This window comes from Thunnus albacares, chromosome 12 (genome assembly GCF_914725855.1).
Source record: "Thunnus albacares chromosome 12, fThuAlb1.1, whole genome shotgun sequence".
In the NCBI taxonomy this organism is placed as follows: Eukaryota; Metazoa; Chordata; class Actinopteri; order Scombriformes; family Scombridae; genus Thunnus; species Thunnus albacares.
The window spans coordinates 21,018,799-21,044,487 of record NC_058117.1 but is presented as its reverse complement, the minus strand read 5'-3'; the positions used below and the strand labels follow the sequence as shown (position 1 = coordinate 21,044,487).

Genomic DNA, 25,689 nt, shown 5'->3' with positions numbered 1-25,689 from the left:
TCCGTCTGAGGGCACACACACAGAATTTGTGGGCAAGTGTTTGGTTCCGCGGCTGTTGCCATGCCGCGCTTGCGCTCGCTCTTGCGCGCGTGTGCTCACGCTGAAAAAGAGGTGTGAGCTTTTATAAGGTTGTTCGAGGGTGTCACTAAGCGTAGGCGGGAGTGTGCACCAGCTTGGCTCGCACTTCCTGTCTCTCAACCACCTCCTCTCCTGTCCTCTCTCTCTCTCTCCTTTTTTTTTTTTTTTTTTTTTTTAAACTTCTTCCCTCATCCTCCTCTTCTTCCCTCCTCAGATCTTCACGCGTCGTCTCCCGTTGCTGCTGGCGCCGAGGAGGCCAAATCCCAACGTGCCGCGACTGCCTCGGCCACCGAGCGGGAATGCCAAACCCAGGCAGTTTCCATGGAGACAAGCAGCCCGAGCTGCAAGAAAGCCACCCACACCCCCGCCCACACCCCTCCTCCTCCTCCTCCTCCTCCTCCTCCTCCTGCTCCTCATGCGTCGTTGTTGTCGCCGGTAACGGAAGTAGCGGCTAAGGACACGGGCTGTGCCACGAGCGGTGCTGCAGTGGTGGTGGGGGGGCTGGAGGACGACAAGGACAGGATTGTTGTGGAGATCATGCAGATGTACAGCAGGCAGCAGGAGAAGCTCAACTCCACCCTGCACAAGCAGCTGCAGCTGGAAATGGTGAGTCGGCGGTTGGAAAGAACAAAGACCAAGATAAATGAGCCCACGATAAACTAGACCATAACTGTCCTCGCTTATTAAAAGTGTCCTTGATGTGGACGTGGAGGTGATGTTCACCTTCCAGCGACCCTTCCATCTCTCCCTTCTGCCGCCTGAAACATTTTGGTATCAGATGGTTCTGCCATTTTTCAAACAAGTCAGCACGCCAGTTCATATAAATCACAGTTTTTTATATTATTAAAACACAGGCTGACTTACATTATAGTGACATCAGTTCTAAATTGTGACTGTATTTGGAGAGAATTACATGTATATTCCAAAATTGGATCAAAATGAGAAACTATTGCCTGAAAAAATGTCTGACAGAATAAAATGTGAGCAAATTGTGCTTTTTCTGTAAACACTACATAACTTAGATGTAAATACAATGAGCTTTCTTTCCTTTTTTTGCCCTTGACTACATCCCTAATCCCCCCGGCTAAAGTGGAAGGTTACATGCAGAGTTTTTGATTCACTTAATGATCTCTACCTGAATTTGGGCACAGGGCATAAACAGTAGAAGGCTTCATTTAAGCTCCTCGTGGAGGGGGCCGAAACGCAAAGATTTTTCCTTACAGGGATCAGTGAAAGTATCATATTATTATTGTTATTTCCCTTGACTTAGTCTTTATGTCTCCAGGAGCTGGAGGCGTTGCGCGGGGGCGAGGCGGCCAGGCTACGGGAGCTGAGCGCCGAGCAACGAGAGCTTCGCTGTGAGCTGGAGGCGGTGCACAGCGAACAGGCACGGCAGCTCAGCCAGGCCCGCCAGGAACAGCTGGAGCTGGAGACCCGTCTGGAGCAGCTCCGACAGCAGGCCTGCGCCTGCGAGCCAGGGGCACAACGCCAGCAAGAGGCCCACTACGCTGCACAGGTACGAGCTCAGACCGTCACACAAGCATGCATAGGACTGAAATTGGCATCGGAAAACATTCTGAGTGAATCACACTGACATACAGTAAGCACATTGGCTTGAATCACTTAGCATATGCCAGTTTTATCTCCAAGATGGTGCCACGTTCCAGCGGGGATCAAACTCAAACCCGGGAAACATCAGTGCAGCACTTTACATATGAATGCCTCCTTGTATAAACCAAGCATTTATAATCAATTAATTTACTTTGTTTTCAATTTATGGCCATAAATGTACAATTTTTCTACACGGTTAGACTTACAATATAATATAAACTTTACTCTGAGTGTATTTGATCCTCAGTAAATTCTCTGAATCGCAGGTCAGCACTCACTAAATAGCTTTGACCGGTGGATGCTCAGTAAATGGAAAATATTTTGAGCTCACTCTTTTAAATATGCCCATATTGTGGCAAAGAATTCAGGTTACACACTCTGAGATCACATCACCCACACATTCCCTCAAAGGGTAGTAGACAGTATTTTCTCTTGAACCTTGAGACTGAAGAGGTGGTCAGAATCTCCTCCGTTTCTGTGATTTTTTTTAGAGTTTCCCGACTAAATTAGAGCGTGCATGTGTTTGTGTCCTATGTAATTCACCATGCTGTTGAGGAGTGTGATAGCACACACACATGCACACACACACACACACACACACACACACATGCACACACACACACACACTCAGGGCTGTTGTTTGGGTTTCCACTAGACTTAATCTTGAGATAGGTTCTGTTATGTTGGCCCGAGCTCAGGGCTGCAGAGTCCCCCCCCCTCCCCTGTCTGTTATTGAAGCACCCGCTCCTCTTGCCCTGCACCCCCTTGGCATCAAACTCAGGCTGTCTGCCAGTTAAGAAAGGGGGGGGGGGTGGTTATGAGACTAATGCCAGTCTCACAGTACACTACACACGTTTCCAACGTCAGTGAAATCATGACACTTTGCTGAGCTCTGGTGTCATGAAATAAAGTATTAGAATCAGTCACAAGTGTCTTTAGACAGTTTTTCTTTTCTTGATCAGAACTAGAAAGGTTCACGACGATCAGTAACATCATTTAGAAATCTGTCAGCTGTGAATAACTTGACTGACACCGGCGTATCAGTTGTGACAGTAGGCCGTCACAAAATAAAGTGAACTCTGTGTCAAATTGTCTAAATGTGACCATTGAAATCTGAAAGAGCAAGACACAGTGAGGGTCAGGGTGTCTCCAATCAGGTTCTGTCACACATTTTGACAGTCACAGAATACAGTGCGTAGACACCAGTAGATAACCTATCTGCTATACTTTACACGGTATGTTATGTAAACCCGCTAGCTCACTCTATTGCTCTGTTTTTGTGTGTTGTGCAGCACCTTGTTTTTTTTAATTTAATGGAAACGGAGGGCTGAGATTGAGAAAATTCTCAGAAAATCTTATTGGAGTCTGGTATTGTGTGAAGATCATCCAGAACTAAACACCACAATGTGTGACAGATATTTGTTAAATGTGAGAATGTGTCAGACTAAATATCTGCTTAAGTGCTGTAGACATAAGTTGACCTCATGTCTCTCTCTCTCTCCGCGTCTCCTCCCAGTTGTCGGAGCTGCGTCAGAGGCTGGAGCGGGCGGAGGCGGACCGGCAGGAGCTGCAGGAGGAGCTGCGCAGAGAGCGGGAGGCGCGGGAGAAGCTGGAGCGCACAATTACCCAGCTCAAGCAGCAGATGGCCCAGTCTGGAACGGTGGGAAGCAGCCCCTCTCCTCCACTTACCCCTTCCACCGGACCCCCAAACGCCCACTCCCCGCCCTCCTCCTCCCCTTCCTCCATCTCAGAGGCCCCAGCGGCTGGCCACAAGTAACTGCCGGCCCCTCTAGGCGCCTCCCTCCCTCCCTTCATTCCTCTCCTCATCACCCGCCAACTCTACAGACACAAACAAATCAGCCTGAAGCAGAAAGGAGCGTCACGTCTCCTCAGGCTGCTTTTTAAGTTGTGCATCTCGCCCTGATCCCTTTTATTTCAGTGTAGGACTGACTTTTTTTGTAATTTAACATGACTTAAAAGACAAGTTTTATGTTGTGTTTTTTTTTTTTTTATTATTATTATTCTTTCTTTTGCTCCCCTCTCCTCTCTTTAAACAGTATTTAAAGATTTTTTGGGCATGTATGTTTGATTTAATTTATAGTTTTTACTGAACAAAACAGCTGCTTTACAGACAGGAGTTTGGTCAAGTTAGAGACCAATTCAACCCATCACTATTTTATTCGTCACCCTCCTTTTCCACCACTTCTTTGCTCTTTCTGGATTGTGGAGCTATAATGACCTGGAGATCACGGACTTCAGTTTAGACTCACGGACTCGTCTCAGCTGCACACGGACGTCACTTTCACGCTACTACCTGGCACAGCAACCCGGCGCCCCACGGACACATAAGTGGCGGCCGGTTTGCGTGCCTCTTCTCTGTCCTTCTGTACGTTCATCCCAAACGCTCAAGTACCAGCGACTGCAGGAAACTGCATGGACATTTTAACACAGTTTCCTTTTTTTTTTTTTTTTTTGCTCCTTATAAAATACAGAGAAAGAAAAGTGTAACATGTTATAAAAACATCAAATCTATATGGAGGAGAAAGACCTTTACTGTACAAAAAAAAGACATTCTGAAGATGTCGTAAAACCTCATGAAAATATGCCAATAGTGATGCTGAACTTGAAATGAGTGTTTTGAGTGTGACAACGCCCCCCCCCCCTTCCCAAGGTAGCTAGCTAGTCATCTGGCCTGGACTCCAGCTGCTCCTAGCACAGACTAGTTTCCTCTTCACTCTGCTGGGCAGCACCTGGACTCTCTTGTCGTAGACCAAACAGTCTGTTGTTGATCCACCAGCTGCCCCGGTGTCTCCGCTGCCCCCCCCCCCCCTCCCTCACAGGAGACCTCACACCTTCCACCGCTGTAGGCTAGCTCCATTGCCCTCTGCTGGGAAACTCTTTAACACTGTGGTTTTCACCCACTTTGGGCTAGACAGGAAACACTGTGCTCTTTTCAGGCTTGGCATGAAGAAGCTCACAAGCAGTGTTATGCACTTAACGCACTCTACTCCCCAGAACCCTCTGGGAAAGGAATGTGTCTGGACACGGGGGATGGTTGAGCCGGTGTAGCTTTTCTAAGAAGAAGAAGAAGAAGAAGGAGAAGAAAGGCAGCGTCTCACATGTGTGGTAGCTGTGCTGTGTTACCATAATACATACGACAACCTTACATGCACCGCACACACTCGAGTGTGTCAGTGCAGTCCAGGCATTCAGGCAGAACAATGGCCCCAGCGTTCCCAGCAGATGATCAAAGCCCCAGTCTGTCCCTGTTTTCTGGGATTTCTTTTGTATCATTTGACTTCATTGTTAGCAGACGGTTTTATCCCCACGCCATTTGTCAGAGCATCATCTAAGAATGTGGGTCGCAGGTGAAAGCAGTTAGTCCAGGGTGGTTTGGGCCTCGGGTCCGGCCCCTGCTTCCCGTTATTCTGCCTGGCTGAACAAACAGCACCGGGCAGGCAGTCAGGCAGGCAGTCAGGCAGGCAGGCAGGCAGGCAGGCAGGCAGGGGAGAGGAAGAGGGGAGGCGAGGATTGAGGGGAGCGCTCAGGGGACTGGTGCACTCTCCCCGCAGCAGGCTGGGTGGCCCGGACGCATGGGGTACAGAGGGAGCCCTTTTTTTTTTGTTTTGTGCCGTCAGAATGGGGGCAGCTGTTGTTGTCTAGGGGCCTCCGCCCGCCCTCGGGTGAGACTGTACAGGATCCCCAGTCTCTCAACATCCTCCCTCCCTCCCCTCGTCTCTCACACACAGAACCGCCGTCACTCTCTCTCTCTCTCTCTCTCTCACACATCCCCGTCCATCCATCTCCAGTTTCAGATCAGCTGGGGGTGTGCAGTGTTTTGTAGATGCCCAGGAGAGCGAGCAGACGTCCAGCCAGAGGAAGAGAGGACTTTTATTGTGTCAGTTGCCAGGCAAAAAGCGCTTTTTATTGCCACTAAGGAGATCCCTGTAAGCGAGTGTGTGTGTGTAAATAATTGTTTAAAAGAGAAGGGGATCGGCCTCGGCTAAACTCTGAGCTTTTTTTATGCATCTGCTCTAAATGCAAATTGATAGACATTCCACTGTGCTCCATCCTGTTCAATGCAGATTTTCTTACACAGCTTCCCTTTACAATAACAGACCTTAAAGACCGGGCAGAGTACAGTTGTGGTTTGTTAATAGTCATAAAAGCAGGTGCAAGCCAGTAAAATCAAACCCGTGCCACAAAATGTACACTCTACTGTTGTTCCATTTAAACCTTTATTGAAATTATGAAAGAAAATATTTAACATATTAACTAAAGATTTATATTCACTTTGTAAATACAGTAGTCATTAATATATTAACTGTTCTTATATGGATAATCTTCAAAAGGTTATATAAATTGGACCAGAAATGAGGCTTCAGACGGCCTAAATGTTTTTGCTTTCTTTTTCTTTCTTTTTTTTTTTTTTTTTTTTTTAAAGTGATCTTTGCAGATATCAGAACTTGACTTTTGTCGAGTGATTGTGGGGGATTGAAACGCATGGTTTACTGAGACATGATGCAGGACAAAGGCAAAATAGGAAAAATAATACTTTGTTACACACTTTTCCCCCCTTTCTGAACTGTTTTTTTGTGGATTTCATCTTGACGGACTGTTTAATGTGTAATGTAATGAGATTTTTTCCTCTTTGTTAACCCTTCCCCTGAGCAAAATTTAAAGAAGTAAACATTTGTTTAAGAAATTGCATTTTGGAAGAAAAAAAAACAAAACAAAAAATGATTTTTTTGCATGTTTTGCTGCCCCATATGTTTGTGTCACCGGGCCACTCTATCAATCTGTTTATTGTAGGAAAAAAAAGAAAAAAAGATGTTCCCCCCCCCTCCCACGTAACACACAAACTATTGAGATGGCTCATATGCATGAACATTGAACATGTGCAAGTTTTATATCATTAGTGGTTCAGCGGTCGGCTAAATATAAAGTCAAGAGTCAGATTATGAAGAACGTGAAATGTAGACTAATTTGATTTGGAAATGATGTGTGAGAGAGAGAGAGTGAGTGAGAGAGAGAGAGAGAGAGAGAGTGTGTCTGTGTGTGTGTGTGTGTGTGTGTGTTGGCCTCCCACATCTGACTGAAGCACAGCAGCTATGAAAAGGGAAAGAGAGATGGATGTGTAGTTATGTTTTCTGATTTGAGATCCTTTTATCTTTGTCAAAAGTCTGAATATTTTGACATCCCTCAAATGATAATCAGTATTAGTTTTTTTTTATTATTGACTTAATTACCTCTTCAGCAGAACAAAACCTTTAAAAAAAAAAAAAATTAATTCAATTCTACATGTTAGGTGATTTCTAATGGAATCCTGTTCTGTCATTTTGTTTTCTGTGTAATTTGCATTTTATACACAAGGGGCCGCTGTTTAGCTTCTTTAGTCGTACACCATAATAAAAAAGAAAAAAAAAGGGACTAAATGATGAGGGGGAAATATCCCTTATAACACGGTGTGCTGGGCCTTTTTGCATTTTGCAGTGTTATGAGAACTTAGATATGCTTTGTACAGAATTTTTACAGGTGTGAAGTTTGCCCAACTTACTAAAGTGAGGTGGAAGGAGCCGGGCTTTTACCACATGAACACATTTGAATACAGGATTTACATGCCCATTGCTTCCTCGCTACGTGAAGAAAAAACTAGTTAACACAATCCCAGGTGACCTTTTGAACTGTCGCAGGTGGTCTGCTTTGTGGTTGGGTGTATAATTTTCAGCCGGTAATTATTCTCTGCCAGTGTGGGAGAAGTAGGAAGTAGGGCTGCATTGGCGATTGATCACACAGATCACTGGTTACTAAGAATAGATACACCATGTTTTCATTGATACACATCCTGTTATAGGAAGTTTAAAAAAAAAAAAAAATTATGGCTTTGCTAAAAAGAAACATTTCTCCCCCCCCCCCTCTATGCTGTTCTGAAACATAAAACGCAGTGTCTGTGTATGACCATTGCATACTACGTTGCCAATACTACAGTGTGATGAGACTTTTGTTCTTGCATGAATCGAGACACTGTTCTCCTACCTCATGTTGTGATATAAAAAGATGTTTTTTAAGCAGAAGACACTGCATCTCTAACTGTTAATCATCATTGATATTTACTAGTAAATTACATACCTGTAAATGCTTTTAGCTAATACCTCAGTTGTATCTAGTGTTTGTTTTTTTTTCTGTTTTTTGCCCTTCCCTGATTTCAGATCTTGTAAATATACCCTGTATAGACAATGAACTTGGATCAAATTCAAGTAAAGTTCTGTAGTGTCAAACCAGCCTTGTCTTGTGTCTTTCGTTTTCTGCTTGTACTGCTGGTGTCGTCTTCGTTGTTTCCTTATTGACTTACGATTCACACCTTTGCACAAGATACACATTGAAAGCCACATTGACCCGCTGATGTGGTTTTAATTTCAGCATGAATGTAAACTGCAGCAGCACAGAGTCACACAGCTGCTACAGCCAATCAATCAGTCAAACTTTATTTATATGTTGTACCTTTTGTACAAGTCGAATGCAATTCAATGTGCTTTACACGTGACAAATGTACAGAATGGTAAATGGATTTGGAGACTGATGCACACCAAGATACAAGTAAAATGCCAAAATTAAAACAAGTTGACTCTAAATTAATAAATAATTGGTTAGAAAGACTTAATAAAACCTTCTGTGAAAGGATGAACTATAAGAGAAGTAAATGGTAAGAGAACAGTTAAAATAAAAGAAACTACAACAACAATATGACCGCACTAAAGTTTGTGATGTGTGCAGAATTTAAAGGTACAGGGATAAAAAAAAATAGCCAGGAAACGTCACCTGAACAGCAAATATATAAAAGTGTTTGCTGTCATGTTTTTTGGTTACAGTCGTCCATCTTGACATGGAAAGAAAACAAAGATGAAGGTCTGAGGGCTGAAACATTGTTAATGAAGTGAAAACATAAAGAGCATTTAGATTTTCCATCGTACTTTTTATCTCAGAGTAATCACTGAATTTTCTAGCGAGGCAGCAAAATTGGAACCTAAAAAAATATCTTTATTTATTTCACTTGTAACATTTATTAAGCTGTGCATCAGTGTTGTCAGTATAAACACCTTAAAGATAAGGTTGTTACTATATATTCTTATTGCCAACAAATCCCACAAAAACATCAAAAACAACAATGTTTTAGTTCCTCTTTAAAATTTCAGTTATTTCCTAAAACAGCTGGGCACTGTTGTTTTCAGCAAACATCACTCTAACATGTGAATCATGTGTTTGTTGGGGACTATTTTCAATTAGTGAGTGTTTACATACATTAAATTTAATGGAACAAGATGTTTGTGAGGCTCTGTGAGGCTGTTGGCCTACTTAAAGGTGCAGTGTGTAGAATTTAGTGGCATCTAGTGGTAAAAATGGAATATAATATTGTATGATTTAATTAGTGTACAATCACCTGGAAATTAGAATTGTTGTGTTTTCATTGCCTTGGAATGAGCCTTTTATATCTACACGGAGCCCACCATGTTGCAGCGCCATGTTTCTACAGTAGCCCAGAACGGACAAACCAAACACTGGATCTAGAGAGAGTCTTTTGGCCCATGTAGGTTCTCCTACATGCTTGGAAGGGCTCGCCGCTAGATGCCACTAAATCCTACATACTGCACCTTTAAACACAACAGTGCTAACGTGAACATGCTAACATGCTAATTCTACCATTTTTACCCTCTTGTTTAGCATGTTAGCATTTGCTAATTGGCGCTAAGCATAAAGTACATCTGGGTTATTGCAAGCAACTGGTCATAAACCACTGATTATTGGACAAATTGATATTTTGATCTGGCGCTAAATGAAAAGTCAGGGGATCACCAAAATTACTACAATTCAGCGTGAAGGGAAAACTAATATGCGTACCAGATTTCAGGACAATACACTTAATTCATGGCCATAGTGGAGATATTTTGCTCTGGCCCAAAGTGATGGATAAATAAATATTTTTTTTCTACAAGACATTTAGGCCTCCACAGCTAATTGTGAAGCTTCAACAGCTTCAACAACTTGTTGTGCTACATATCACAGCGTCTTCACTTTGTACTGAAGTCCTTTATGATGTACAATGTTGTACAAAGTCAAGAGGTTGTGATACGTAGGCATCTGCCTTACATGTAACTACTCTCCAGAGACTGAAAACGTGATCTCTGTTATTAGTCTTTGAAGCCATCTGTAAATAAACTACCATACCCAAACTCTTAATGATGAAATAACGTGTCAGCCAGTGCAACAGTGCAGCTCATTGACGTGTTTCTAATAGTTTTAAACAGAGGTCGACGGCACAGAGGGATAAGATATATCAAGCTGCGGATACAAACACAATACATGTAAGTAGGATGAGTCTATTGTTGCACACGAGATTTGTTGACAATAACAAAATTATAGAAATTTGCCAGCTTTATCTTTTAATGAGTCAAGTTTGGACAAAAGCATTCAACACATCAGGACTGTGTGGTTTGATCAGATTTGATTGACAACTGTCACTGAACCCTCATACTTAAATCCAGAAATCTCTTGTATAAAATGATCAAAACTGTCATGTGATCATGTAGGACGTTGCTGCTCATAGCAAACAAAAAAAGGTTTTCAGGGCTTTTAGTTTTATTGTATTTTATTGCATATTACTTGACCCTATCTGTATGTATACGGGTGGGTTTCTGTCGATGTGCGTGTATGACTGTGTCTTTAAGTCTTTATGTATGTGTATGTTTATCTATATTCTATATATAAAGACGTGCATGTGTAAGTAGATGTACTTATATGTGCATTCACTGTGTACTGCTGGAACGTCGCCAGAGCAGCAGTTTTTCATTTCACTGCTTCTGATGAACGAACCTCACAGTCTAAAAACTTGATGCTGCCAATTTCAACTGAACCCATTTTCTCATCATCTTAAACTGTATGAAAATAAAAAAATGAATTACAAAACAAAAAACTCACAGTGGAATTGACCTTAAATAATAAAAAAAACATTTTTTTTTTCTGCTCATACCTTATTTAAACATTTCCTGTGTCTACATGGAGACAGTTTCCCATAGTAACCAGGCTCTTCTTTTCTTTTTTTAAACCTTTCCTCCGCTCACATGTCTCGCGTAGTTGTTTGAGGTCAAAGCAGCTGAAAGAACCAAACCAAACCAAGAGAAATAAGTATTAACGGGTCCAGACAGGTCAAGCTTCCACATAACAACCTAAAAGTTGATATCTTGAATTTTTAGCAGCACTTTTTCACTTCTGCTTTTCCAAACTGTCATTTAATCACCAACGGATTTGACGATTCCAACTCACAGAAACAGATTGATTTACAGCTTCTAGTGGCGGTAATCCCAACCAGGAAATGAAGCACAGATACACAGTCTAGACAGTAGGTCTATATATCAGGTTACTACAGTGATACCTGGGGAAATAAGCTGTTATCTATGTGTGCTAGTATATGAATATTACAGTAATATGTGTGAAAAATGTGAAAGCTTCTGCTGCTGCGAGGACACAGAGGTCATGTCCTCTGTATTTTCCTCTTGGAAAATGGAGATCTGAGGTGCAGTTTATTATTTAGAAACAGTGTCCAGGAATTTAGAGAAAGAGAAGAAGAGAAATTAATAAATACATAAATATTATAACAAAAAGAATTATCTTGTGAATTTTATATTCATAATTTATTTTGTTACACTTGATTTATCTGTTCTCATGTCTTTATTCTGTATAAATAAAAGTGTTAGTTTAATATATTAAGTTAATTTTCGGTTATTACACACACAAATGAAAAATAACAACATCAAAACATAAAAACCAACATATGACCTGGACATGAGAAGCCAAACTAGATATTAAAATGAAATACAGTAAAATAAACTATCAGCAGCTTGTAACACAAACTAAATGTTATGCTTAAATTGAAGCGTGACACTGGATAAAAACACTCAAATGTAATCTAACTTATTTCCATACAGAGAAACTGTCTCTGGGACATAAAGTATAACTGATTTAAAACAATTTAAAAAACAGAAATAAAATAGTTTAATGAATTAAACATGGAAGATAAACGTCAAAAGTATTTTCAGGTTTTCTCAGAAGTATCTGGGGCTTGTAGGGACCAATTAGACTTATGACCTCAGTATAAAATCTAAATCTAACATGACTGCTACTCATTCTTGTGAAGGATTATTTTATTGATAAGTAATGAGCATTTTTAACAGAATAAATTCATTCTTTTTGAGTATGCAGAGCAGAACGGGGGCCTAAAACATTACCATTTCTCTCTTTTTCATTAATAACTGAGGCTCCTGTTTGAGGATTCGTTCTCCCTCAACCTGTAAACCCAAGAGTGAAATGTTACACAAATTCACACCTAATAATTTAGATATTATAGTTTTTCTAGTTCTTTTTCAGTGCCTTCTTCTTGACTTGATGCTATAGTTGATGTTACACTTCTCCCTCTGCTGCTCTGTTGTTATTAATTAACAGCCTGCAGGTAAGTTATAAGGTGGAAATAATGGTGTTTCAATGCTACAAGGAAGCACCAGGAAATAAATTCCCCAGTCAGCTTTAGCACCTCCAGGTTTGACAAAAGAACCACAACACCGTTGCCTGTTCACAACAAAAACATACAAACACACAACTGCCTCTGGATTCATTACCTCTGTCATGCTGTTATCCGATCGATAAATCTCTTCTTGCTTTTTGAAGGTTTGTTTTTGTAACGCAGGCTGGATCCAGCTTCAGTGGAGTCGGTCATCAAAAAGCTTTTGTTTGGAAGACGTGACGCCACTGAAGGCAACATGTCCAACAGCTCTGAACAAGGAAGGTCATAAATAAATTTAAACCCTGCCTTAAAATTAGTATTCTGTCCGGGACTCTTTCTTTCTGACTTTTTTTTTAAAATTACAGTATGAAGTGGAGTTTAAACAACCAAGAAATGCACAAAGTACACACTATTTCATTTCATAGAAGTGATTTATTCAGTTCAGTTTGAAAGCTACAGATTGATCCCACATAAAGAAACTAGACATTAACTGTAATGTAGACCAATGTGCAAACAAGCAGTGGCAGTGAGGAGAAACTCAACTCTCTGTACTCTACTCCATCTTCATTCTGTTTAGTTTTAATTCATGGGTTTTAACTTAAATGCAAATGTGTCCTGAAGTCCATTAGAATACATTAATAGCAGCTCAAATATGTGTAATGCTTGTACTCTGCAGTCTAAACGTAAAAGACCCCAGAATTCTCTTTGTTAAAATATTGTATTATAAAAATGTATTATTCAAGGTTAAACACTGACTTGTTTCACATAATGCTTGACAGTTTCAACCCTCCAAGGAAACTCCCTCTCAACACTTTGACTAATTGTAAGAAAAATATGTATTTTGGTTTGTGGGTTCACATCATTGTTCAGTTAGTGGGATTTTTTCTGTTGGCATTATCTTTTCATAAATAAATTTAAAATGGGATCGTGGTGGTTTAAGACACTAATGATATGTTTGCAAACCCCCCTTTTCTCATCTGGCCGAGGATTTATGATTAATGATTAATGATCCTCTCACACTGCATATCCTGTCATCTCTCTAATGTCTACTAAAGACTTAAAATGCCCCCAAATACTAAAAAATAAATTAAATTGGATTAAAATTAAATTAAATTAAATGGAACTATTTACCAGAAGTGAAAAGTAACTAAGTACATTTACTCAAGTCCTGCACTTAAGTACAATTTTGAGGTACTTGTACTTTACTTGAGTATTTTCATTTTGTGCTACTTCATACTTCCACTCTACTACATGTCAGTGAGAAATATTGTACTTTCTACTCCACTACTTTTCAGATGAAGATTTGACACAATGAATAATATAACAAGCTTTTAAAATACAACATATTGTTAAAGATGAAACCAGTGGTTTCCAACCTTTTTGTCTTTTGACATCTTACAAAAAACAGTGTGTAGTAGGGGTCCCATTTCAGATATTTATGAGTTGTTAACAGCTCCACCAAATATGATTTTTCCCTCTAAACTTCTCACATGGTTTCATTTCAATAAATGTTCATATGATCCAATATTTCACTAAAAATCAAAGATTAGAGAAAAAGTCCAAAAACTGAAAACAGATTTGTGTATCAGAACTTTGTTTTTTCTTCTTTCCTCTCCAATTAATCATCTCACGACCCCTCAGATTTATCTGGTGACCCTTTGGGGGGGCCCGACTCCTAGGATGGGAACCACTGGACTAAACTAGCTAACTGTGTATAAAGTAGTTGAAACTAGCTCCACCTCCAGCAGCTACAACAGTAACATGCTGCTTACACATTGATGCTTCGGCATTAATAATCTAATGATGTCATATATAATAATATATCAGTCGGAGGGACGAAATGAGTACTTTTACTTTAATACTTTAAGTAGATTTTGCTGGTACTTTTACTTAAGTAGGATTTTTCATGCAGGACTTTTACTTGTAATGGAGTATTTTTACATTGCTGTATTGGTATTGGTATTAAGTAAAGGATCTGAATACTACTGTGTATTTTAAAACTCTCTATCTGCAAACTAGTAATAAGAGCTGTCAAATAAATGTAGTGGAGTAAAAAAAATCAACTCTCAAATGCGCAAGTGAAGTACAAGTATAAAGTGGCAGAAAATGGAAATATCCAAGTAAAGTACAAATACCTCAAAATGTACTTGAAATGTATTTTCTAAATAACTTTAACAAGGCATGTATTTATTTAATTTTCACCACTGCTGCCACTATCGGTGTAATTCTGCATCTGACCAGCAGGCGTGAACATGGCGCTGTTCCTCTAACTGACGTCTGGTCCTGCGTAACGCGTCATATCAGTGTGACGTCCCTCCGGTTATTACTGCTGCACTGTCTGGCGATATTTCAGCTGTAACAGTTTGACGGCAGTGTGTGACAGTAAACACACGTTTGGTAGCAGTGAAACACAATCGAGTCTTGATGATTTAGTGTCACTATGAGCGTGTTTGCTGCTTTCTGACACAGTAAGGCTTGATTTTGTTCAGACCGGTTAGCTAGTCATGAGTTAGCTATTGCTAGGTAACGTTAGCTGTCAACAAACGAACGTTTTTTTTTCTGACTGTCAGATAAACTCACTTCTGGCTGTTTCTGTGTCAGTTAGCTGCTAATCTGCGAGTAGTGAAAGTTATACAAAGACTGTTATCTCACTCATGTTCGGTCCAAGGTCACTGTGTAACAGCACAGGGAGGAAACAGTGACATTTACCTTCACTTTACAACTTTTTAGCCAACTGTTTTGAATATAAAGCTACATAGAAAGAACTAGAAAGAGCTAGTCTGTATAGTTGCAGGTTACATCTCTGGTTTATGTTTTTACATATATCATAATTTGTTCAATTTAGGACTTGTATTTGTTTAGTAATATTATATCAAACATATGACTCCCAGTCCTTTCGTTGTAAGGCTGTGGCTAACCTTTACAAATGTTGATTATTTGTCTTGATTTAATCACTTACTCTATAAATAACAAACAAAAAAGACAGTTCTGGAGAAATGATTACAGAAAATTAATCCAGACTTGTTTTAAGACATATATAAATTACTCTACTTTGAATAATAATCTGTCTGATATGTTTTTTTTCCACAAAAAAGCCCCATTAAATGATCTTAAAATCCTTAAATTTACATCTACACCTTCAACCTCATTAAGAATCAGAATCTGTTAATATGCAAATATTTTTCATTCATAAAGTTTAACACAGGATGTCTCCTACTTCACTGTAAAGTCCATTTTCAGTGTTGGTGCCCTGCCGGCTTCAAATTTCCACAACACACCTTTCATACTGGACCAGGATTGACTTTCAATCTAGTTGTGATGTCACAAATTGTGTTTACAGGCCCACCATTTAGAATCAGTTTTTCAATGAGCTCAGAGAAACTTTCAACTTTCAGCAGATGAATGTGAAAACAGTCTTCTAGTGTCAAACTCTGCACGTACATCCAACTGAAGGAACAAGAAAAACATATTTTTGATTGGAGGAGGGCTTTAAGTCACATTTTCAAGCAAAAATACCCAAAATATACTGGCTTTAAAATATAAATATTGGCTTGATGTCTGACAAGCAAATTAAAAACGTCACATTAAGCTCAGAGAAATTCTGATGGGCATTTTTCAACATTTTCTGAATTTTATAGAACAAATTATTAATCAAGAAAATAATCAACACCTTAATTGACAATGAAAATAATGACTAGTTAGCCCAGTAATTGAACTGCCCGCTTAGTCTGACTAACGCCCAGGTAGATTCATTAATTGATCGATAGAACAATAATGTGGAACTCTGCTTATGTCAAATAATTTCGCTACTGTAACTACAGTCAGCTCATAAGTTTTTGACAAATTAACTTCAACTGGTTTCTGAGGTCAAGAATAAACTTAGTCTTAGTCTTTTGATAAAACAGTTACATATTTGGGCTCCCGAAGTATTTCCAGACACACAGAATCATCTCATGCTGTTGTCTCTTGTCTTTTAATTAGCTGATTATCTTAAACAGATGTTTCTGCTTTGCTTCCCTACAGAATGGAGAATTCAGACACCAGTCCGGCATCGGGACCCCCGGCAGTGCCGGACAGAGGCATGGCGCGACCCTCGGGCCACCTGGGTCAGCTGTCAGAGTCAGCCAGGCCCTGCAGGCGAAGGGAGCACCCGTCCAAGTCACCAAGGAGACGACGGGAGGCAAAGAGGTCGCAGCGACGGGGGGGTGGTCATGAACAGCTGCTCTGGGAAATTGAGCGGCGGAGGTTGCCAGGCCAACACGAGCACTTGGAGCCATCTGGCTCGGCAAGCGACACAGCGGAAAGTTCACCTAAGAGGTTTGCACTGCAGGTTGCCAGCTGGTCAGCCGTGCCACTGGCACATCTCTGCTGCCCTGGACATGAAGTGATGGTGTCTTGACTTGTCTTCCTCTTTTTCCTCCTTGCAGAAGAGCTCACTTTCTACATGGACCGTATCCAGCCACTCACTTCGGACCCAAAGCCTGTATTCTTCCCAACCCAACTTCAGTCATGTAAGCGTGTTGGTGCTGAATGAGTCTGACTGTGTGTGTACAAACGGACTGAGACACGAGATGAGGAGATACTCTGCTTGTTGGGGCATTGACACAGAAAAGCTTGTGTAATTGTGTGAGATAAGATAAAATGAGAATGCTGTGATTGGATGTTACATGAAATGGGATGGCTTTACTGAACAGGCTACAGATGCTTATTGTCACCTGATCTCAGAACGTTTAACTGGACTTGATCTGAAAACACACAGACCAAATTATCTGCACAATGCCTATCATCTGCCACCGAAAGGACGAGAGAGAGAAACGGTAAAAGGGAGAAAGAAGTGGAGGGTTTTTAGGTTCTTGTGTTTGGAATTTGGACCTTAGTCACTCCTACAGATGTTACAACAGTGTGTCATAATAGTTAATGAATGACTGCTGTTTGTTCAATGTAGCTTTAATGTATTCAGGACACATAGTAAGACATATGATCAAGGTGACATTTGACTTTATTTAGACTCCAGTAAACTGAACTAAAGTCTCAAAACATTGTGATTATGTAACTTATTTTTTCAGTCTGTTCCTGTGTGGCAGTGTTGATGTGTGCATGTACATGTACGTGTTTGTTTACTCACTTATGTCTATGCGTGTGTCCGTATCTGTGTCCCAGGCACATCCAGGACCCGGCCAGCCAGCGGCTCACTTGGAATAAACCTCCGGTCAACGTACTCGTCATTAGGAAAATTAGAGATGAGAGTCTGGTCGAGCCTTTCAAAGAGCTCTGCAGGTTTCTAGTGGAGGTACAGAATCACAAGATTTCATCTACAGTATGTTTTAGAGTATGAACGTTTTATGACGTCGATGTATGACTTAGGAGGCAGAGTTTGTTAACAGAAGCAACAAAGCTAACTGATCCTGTCATGTCGGAGCATGTTTTTGTACATCTTGGGATTTCTCTAGATTTTGATTATGACTTTTTATTTGCATTTCTACTGACCAGTAGGCCCAATCCACATGTTTTTGATTATTTAAATCCGAGGTGTGTCCACAAGCAACACAAACTATAATTGAAGTTTAATTTATAGAAGAATCATATTTTAGTATATAGGCTTGTTTTGCTTCCATGTGTACAAACATAACAGACTTAAACAAGCTTTTTACAGCATCAGAAGATGTTACAGATTATATTTAGTTGTTTTTGATTGTTAGTCATCCTTAACTTTCACTTAGTTTGAGTTTAACCAGGTGGTATTTTTGTGTTTATTTTTATCAGTGGTGCAACTTTTTGTTTTTTAGAACAGATTATGCTTTTCAATAAAGCACGTCCAAGTGATTTCAGCCACAGTTTTGTCCAGAATGCGCAATGAAACATTTGTGGTACTGAAGGGCAACAGGTCTAAGAAAGAATCTAGGAAATAGTCCAGACATGTAGTTGAAATTTAAGTCTGGTCTCATGCATTTACGACACCTTGCGGCCACATGTTTCCAAAACAAACTGAGCTTTGTGTAACAAGACTGTTGGAGTTGGCCAGCGAACTATTTGCATTCCGTACAAATACCATCATATTAAATTACACATGTTTGGCTCATGCTCAACTTCATTTTGGAAAGCGTACTTTTGAGAAATGTGTGTGTTTTGGCTGTTGTCACTGAGGCGCGTCTTGTGTACCAGGAGAAGCAGATGATGGTGTACGTGGAACGCAGGGTCGCAGATGATGCTACGCTCTCAAAGGATGAGGCCTTCGGCTCCATCCGCAATCAGCTCTGTACCTTCAGAGAGGGTGAGCATAATATAGACTCCATTAATATAGAAATGTTGACCTTTGCTGTCTTATATTGCTGATATTGGCCTGTTAAATGACTCCATTTGTCCAGTTTGAAGTTGTTTCTGAAAGGTCGCACGAAACCTTTGTCTTGCTATCGAAGTAGTTGTTGCCGGAGTCATTTCAAGAACAGTTATTCTGACTTTTCTGTATTATTTTGGGATTTTGGATGCATTAATGCCCACGTACTTTATGGTGATCTTTTTTATCTTCAAAATTGAAAGCTTGTATTTCCCCTTTGGCCCTCTGGAGCAGAAGAAATGAAAATTTGAATGAAGTATTTTGGGGGGAATTAAGCAGTGTTTTTGTGTCCACCCGCAGGTTATGATGATATCTCGGACTGCATAGACCTGATCATCTGTCTGGGTGGTGATGGGACTCTGCTCTATGCCTCCTCTCTCTTCCAGGTAATCACACCTTCAGGTTCACACTGAACTCAGACCTCCCTAGTTAAGATCTCTATAAAAGGGAAACAACGTTACGTCTCACTCTCAGTATTTCTTCCTTTACCTCACTTTTTGGGAACTAAAAGCACTGATATGCTCCAAAACAGACATAGAAAATGGACAGTGGTTGCTAACGTGATTCTGTTTATACTACATGGATTTGAGCAGATGACTAAAGTTACGTCATATGGCTTTGTGTTTGTGGAAAATATATTTTGAGCTTCATATTGTGAAATATGTCAATATATATTTGACAGTATTAGGCCCCAAACAAGTTAGAAAGCACTTTACCCAAGATCAGTTAGATCTGCAGTATGATGAACATTTTGATTTTGATGTATTTTATTTCACTTTTACAAAATGTTTTCTTTCTTGCTTTTGAATCCCGCTGTGAGCACACCACAAAACTAAAAACTAAAGTAGGTGGAGGACAGTGGAGCGGGTGGAGACTAAATAAGTCTCAGTTATACACATTGTGTTCCAGTTTAATGTATCCTGAACATTCAGTTTACTGTATAAATCTTAAAATGTCCTCTCTTGTATCACAGATTTTCAAAATAAATGTATAGAATATACATTGCCAAACATACTCAGATTGTCTTGGTATTGAGTACTATATGTAGTTGAGTAAAGTGATGAGTTTATTAGGTGATGACTGGTCCTGACTGGTGCAGACAGTTGAATCCAGCAGAGCTACTCAGAGATTTTTTTTTCTTCTTCTGTAGGGCAGCGTTCCTCCAGTTATGGCGTTCCACCTCGGTTCTCTTGGTTTCCTGACGCCCTTCAAGTTTGAGTCATACAAGACTGAAGTGGCCAAAGTATTTGAAGGTAGAGTTCAGCACTGTATGAAGTCCAATGTCAACTCTTGTGGTCATTTGTATATTAATGTAAAAAACTTGTGATCCTTAAACTCGCTGCCCCTTGAAAGGTCAAACGTAGAAAAGCATCATCTTAAGCTTTGAGTGTACGTCTGCATGTGCAGGGAATGCGGCCATCACTTTGCGCAGTCGTCTGAAGGTGAAGGTGGTAAAGGACATGCTTCAGAGGACGGGCCAGCAGCCGAACAGCCGAGAGCCGCCGCCGCCGCCGCCACCGCTGCCGCAACAGCAGCAGCAGCAGCAGCAGCAGCAGCAGCAGCAGCAACAGCAGGAACACAACGGACTCCTTCCTCAAGGACACATTAACAGTGAGGCTGGCAAAGTCACCCTGCAGCTACAGGTGAGGACAAACACACACAAGAAGGAGTGTGTGAGCTCTGTAGGAGATGATCAGTGAGCCAATAAGCTGATGGACTGTGAACTTACATCCAGCGAGCTTCTGGTTTGTTCATTGCCTCATAAATGCCACTAGAATCAATATTAGAACAAGAGTCAGAAATTTCTTATATAAAGTTTGTAGATGTTAAAAAGTTTGATATTTTGTCAGCTTCCTGATGAGAAATCTGGAGAACAAAGCAGGTAAATGAGAGAAACGACTGTTAATTTGCTGATTTTCAGACTTGTTTGTCTAATCGTTACTGTTCTTCAGATGCAATGGAAACACAAACAGAAATGCTCAAAGGCTTTTAGTTCCTTGTTTAGTTCCTTTCGCTCTATTAGTTCCTGGAACTGTTTGGTCCAGAAGGTCTGGCGTGATTGCATTTTGTCCTCTTTTCTTTTTCCTGATCACACTCCTAAAATAATGTTGTAAACCCATAAAGAGCATTGAAGCTGACGGTGTGTGTGTGTGTGTGTGTGTGTGTTTGCGTCCATTACGACGTCTTGTTTCCTTTTCATCCCTGTGTGTGTGTGTGTGTGTGTGTGCGCGCGTGCGTACGTGTGCGTGGCTGCGTGAGGAAGCATCAGCTGGGTTGCCATGGCGACAGTCATAATAAAACTGCTGGGTGATGATGTGGGAGAGAAAAGTCAGATGTTGTGATGGTTCTGTTGAGCCAGTTGCCGCGGAGACGGTGGCGTCAACAGTGCAGTCGACACCGAATGGATGTTTAATGAGCTCTGACGCTCTCGGTCTGACACACTCTGTAACTAAACAACATGCCACGGTGCTGCAGTCACACACACACACACACACACACACACACACACACACACACACACACACACACACACACACTGCTGCAATTTGTCATTTTCAGCGCAGCTCAGTCTTCTTCTTCTCTCTTCTCCCTGGGGTTTTTTCGTCTCACCGATAAAAGACAGTGAAGGATTGTTCTGGTCTCAGAACCTGAGTTTGACCTCACATTACATCACATCTGCTGTGTCCAGCAGGATGTTTGCTCTGTGCTCGACTGACGTCAGTACATCTGCCAGACACCACCGCTCAGCGCTGCAGTATTTGTTGGCCCTGCGACTGACTGAAGTGTGGAACATGATTTGTATGCTGCTTGTTTGCTCTCCAGCATTTTTCTCTCGGTGTAATGTGGGACAGTAATGCCCTGTAACCCTGCGCCCGCCGGCGGATGATTTATTGTTTTTATTGACTGCATCGATTAAATGTTGTCTCATATTCAGTCTGTGAAAAGGAATTACATATTAAAGACCGCCTCCACAGAGCAGGGAGACATGAGCACCATTTAGTATTTCCACAGTATCGAGTGGCTGTATAGAGCTACTCAACATTATGCTGCAGTGAGTTATTTTATCTTTATCATCTCTGCCAGAGAGGTTGTATCCCCAGTTTTTGGTTTGTTTTTTTATATGGTGGGTGTCTTAAAAAAATGACTTAACATATTTCAATAAATCTGGTGCAGATTAAGGCCACAGGACAGCAACAAACTGATTACTTTTCGGTGCAGATAGCGCCACCATGTGGTCATTGATAAAGCATCTTTTCAATATTTCACCAGCATTCATCTTTTTTAAATTAGCTCCTTGGTTCAAGATCAATATAAGCCCACTGATTTCTACAGAACATATTTTTTTAATTTCATCTAATCTTCTCATTATTGGATAACCCAGAAAAATATGTTTAATTTGTTTCTTTTTTTTTTTACTGTCGTGTACATAAAGGACACATATAGTACAAGAGCTCAAGTTTTGATGGTATTTTTCCTGTAGATGGCACTACAGTAACATGATTAATTCAAATGGTCATAAGTCAGTGGCCATAAATGTCATTTTTGCTTTTATGAAGCTCTAATATTTCCAAACAGTATTGAGGTTTTCTCCAAAACCTAGAAGATGATTTATCACTATACCTATTTAAATTTCTAAATGGCTTTTATAATTTAAATTTCATTTTAAAAATATACATTTTAGATAATTAATCAACATGCTCAGCCCCAGTTTAGATGTATAGATGGGTGATGAATCCTCTGGCAAAAAATCAAATCAAAGCAGTGAACGCCACTTAAACTATTTATTCATGCATTGAATTATATATATATATATCTGCTCTCTCTGAGTCTGTGTCTATGTGTGCACAGGTGTTGAATGAGGTGGTGGTGGACCGAGGTCCGTCCTCCTACCTGTCCAACGTGGACTTGTACCTCGATGGACGACTCATCACCTCAGTGCAGGGGGACGGTAAGAGCATCTTTAGTCTTGACTTGTTACAGAACCGTTTACCTGCAGGAGCCAGACCAGGTAACACAGAGAACTACTGTATGTACAAATAAAGCAAATATGGTTTCCTCCCTCTCTGCCTCCCGCAGGTGTGATCGTTTCCACGCCTACAGGCAGCACGGCGTACGCAGCGGCAGCGGGAGCCTCCATGATCCACCCCAACGTACCCGCCATCATGGTCACCCCCATCTGCCCTCACTCGCTCTCCTTCAGGCCCATCGTGGTCCCTGCCGGGGTGGAGCTCATGGTAGGAAGGAAGGGGGAGGAGGGTGGACTCAGTTTAGTGCATAAATACTGTTAACAGCCGGGTGACAAAAAGAAAAAACAGCGTCTTAGTAAGTCGTCGGGCCACAACAGCTGTAATGCTGCTTGTCATAGACTTCTATTTGTTCCTGTTAAGTACACAAACACATTATGTTGTTGATGAGGTGGTTGATGTGCAACAGGTTCAACATTTTCCCTCAGTGTTGGCTGTGAGGTGACAGCATTTTTACCTTGTCAGACCTTGAACTCGGTTATTATCTGACTGAAATTGCCTCCATTTTTCTTGCTCACAGCTCAGTTTTATTCTCCTACAGTCCGGCGGACAACAGCACCTTCATACATTATTCAGTTTCCTGTCGAACTGTAGGTACACATCGTTATCAGGGACACTTTTTGCCTTCGTATCTTAACGTCACGCTGGTGTATGAGGTTTCCATGAACACTTGTCAAAGGAAAGGTTCATAATTTTTCAAGTCTGTCTTAAAAAATGCTCTACATTTAAGATGTTTTGCTTGCTGGCCAGTAAAATATCGTTTCCTAACTTGTTTTTAATAGAAGTTATGGAGGCTAAAATCCACAGTCCTCTGCTGTCCTGTGCAAAAATACATTCCTAAATTAATCTGAAGATGTTATGAGGCTTCAGAAGTCTGAGTTAATCAAATCAAACATCATTTTAGTACAAATGTCCCTCTTTGTGTTTCTCCCAGACAGTGTTTCCATGCTGAACAGTGGAGAGATAGTGACACGATGAGGAAATTTAGTACAAAAAACAGTGTGACTTTGAAAGACTTGATTTATCTAAAGCTCTGAAACTGCTCAAGTCTCATATTAACTTCAGATAAACTTGTATTTGTGGACTTGAAGTGGTACAAACAGGAGGAGAAATTACAGCAAACAAAAACGGTTTTAATGCACATGAGAGCAACTGACTTGTTTTAAGTCAGATGTGAAAAAACTGTGAATCTATCCTTTAATTTTTGTACGTGTGTATTTTTACGGGTGATAAAGTGGAGGTCGGACATTAATCTCACATTAACGGGGTGTTTTTTTTTTCTGTGATAGGTCACATCACGGGTGGATTTAACTTCTGATATCTGTCTCAAATATTATATCATTATTATAAAAATCTAAAACATAATAAAATAATAAAATAAGGAAAACTAACAGCCGTCCACGTGTCCCTCACAAAACAGATCACCTTGTCCCCTGATGCCAGAAACACTGCCTGGGTGTCGTTTGATGGCAGGAAGCGGCAGGAGATCCAGCACGGAGACTGGTAAAGCTCATTAGCAGCTGGTCTTTGCTCTGTTCTTCATTATGTTTCCTCAATTTGAGGCTTAATTTGCTTTCTGCTTTTCCTCCCAACAGCATTAAGATCACTACGTCTTGTTACCCCGTGCCCTCTATCTGTTGCCACGACCTGGTGTACGACTGGTTTGAAAGCCTGGCGCAGTGTTTGCACTGGAACGTACGCAAGAGGCAGGCCCGACTGGCGGACGTCTCAGACTCTTCGGACACGGAAAACTGAACCGCTCGACGCTTTTTCTCGGCCTCTGTTAAACACATTCAGGTGACGCTTCTCACAGCAGCTGAGTGAGAAATGAAGGAAGCAAACACTGTGTTACATTAGTTCTATGAATACAGCAGCATGTATAATGAGTACAGTATTTTATACACTGAGTCAAACATTTGCGCGAGCACCTCATTACATTCCAGTACATATACACTGTAGTTTTATCAGTAGCTAACAGAGAGAAAGCATGTTTCTCACCTGGAAATGGAAAAAAACCCCCATTATTACATAATCCTGTGATGTGAAGGTAGAGGATCACCCAAAGCGCCTCATGAATATTCTGTTAACTGTTTGTTTGTTTGTTTTTTTTTTTGGAGCACTTAATCATCAATGATGATGTTCAGTGTATAGACTCCATGTGTTACTGACATTAACTCGTTAGGATTAGAGGTAGAAATACACTCATAAGGCAGAAATTAAGAAATATAAGACTTCTGAACCTATAAGTGTAAATTTGTACATACAGGATTCTAGGATTCAAATTTATTTAATGTCATATTTATGTGATATTTATATATTTTCAAGACAGGAGCTTTAAAATACTGTATGTGATTGTTTTCTGCTGTACAAACATGTTGTACAATCTTTTAGTCCTTAAGTTCACACTATCTTGGTCTCCTAACTGTTGGACATTTTTCAGTTGTTTCAGTTTAATTCTGCAGCAGATTGCATGAAGCACAGGAAAACAAGACTGAATGAAGCAGGGAATCATGTCGTTTTCAAGTCAACATGTCAAAGTCTTGTAGCAGAAGGCAGTTTGTGTGAAAATAAAGCTTAAACACTTGCTGTTTTTGTGTCTGATTTTTGTTTGAAGCCGGACTTTAAGAGACCAAATTATCTGAAAATGCATGAAAATAAATGTAAGTACTGACCTGTTAGAATATGATCTGTATGAAACACTTTACCAGGAAACTGTAATAGTTTAAAACTGAAAAGACTTCATGAATCTTATTCAGAACAATAATCTGGAAATTTGTTAATAAACATTTTAAGATTGTTTCAGGACCTGCGGACATCCAGATGTGTAACTACAGCTGGAGCCGACAGTCTGACTGCAGGACGAGGCAGAAAGTGTTGAACTGAGGGGAAATCCAGCTGTGGTACATTTTTAAAGCTAAAACTAAGGCTGCTTTTCATTAAGTATAAAAAAAGTACAGAAAATATAAAGTAAAACTTTTCGCTGTTAGTATATTTTGTGCCTCACCGACCTGCTGTTAACATTTACGTTTGCAGGACAACAGAGTCAAAACAATTCTGGTCATATTTACATTTTCAATCCTTTTGATTTG

At 40.5% G+C, this 25,689-nt stretch overlaps 2 protein-coding genes across 3 annotated transcripts in view; both read left to right on the top strand.

Moving 5' to 3' along the window:
- skila (SKI-like proto-oncogene a) overlaps positions 1-7,967 on the top strand; it is a 36,971-nt gene extending 29,004 nt beyond the window's left edge. For both annotated transcript variants that reach the window (XM_044367979.1, XM_044367980.1), the window contains exons 6-8: positions 293-684; positions 1,364-1,594; positions 3,206-7,967. In XM_044367979.1, the coding sequence (XP_044223914.1) occupies positions 293-684; positions 1,364-1,594; positions 3,206-3,466 (884 nt within the window). In that variant the 3' untranslated portion in view covers positions 3,467-7,967. The remainder of the gene's footprint in view (positions 1-292; positions 685-1,363; positions 1,595-3,205) is intronic.
- A 6,564-nt stretch (positions 7,968-14,531) lies between these two features.
- On the top strand, positions 14,532-25,184 carry nadkb (NAD kinase b). Its single transcript, XM_044369026.1, has 12 exons — positions 14,532-14,709; positions 16,265-16,558; positions 16,669-16,752; positions 17,402-17,531; positions 18,404-18,512; positions 18,876-18,961; positions 19,726-19,828; positions 19,983-20,218; positions 22,425-22,524; positions 22,653-22,810; positions 24,021-24,103; positions 24,196-25,184. The coding sequence occupies exons 2-12, from the start codon at positions 16,266-16,268 to the stop codon at positions 24,353-24,355; spliced, it is 1,542 nt and encodes a 513-aa protein (XP_044224961.1). The 5' UTR covers positions 14,532-14,709; position 16,265; the 3' UTR covers positions 24,356-25,184.
- The last annotated feature ends 505 nt before the right edge of the window (positions 25,185-25,689 follow it).

Bases quoted from the DNA above. Each gene is read 5' to 3' on its own strand.
- nadkb (XM_044369026.1), top strand. From the start codon at position 16,266: ATGGAGAATTCAGACACCAGTCCGGCATCGGGACCCCCGGCAGTGCCG. The intron at 18,513-18,875 runs GTGAGCATAATA...GTCCACCCGCAG, and splicing joins GCTCTGTACCTTCAGAGAGG to GTTATGATGATATCTCGGAC. The intron at 22,811-24,020 runs GTAGGAAGGAAG...CTCACAAAACAG, and splicing joins CTGCCGGGGTGGAGCTCATG to ATCACCTTGTCCCCTGATGC.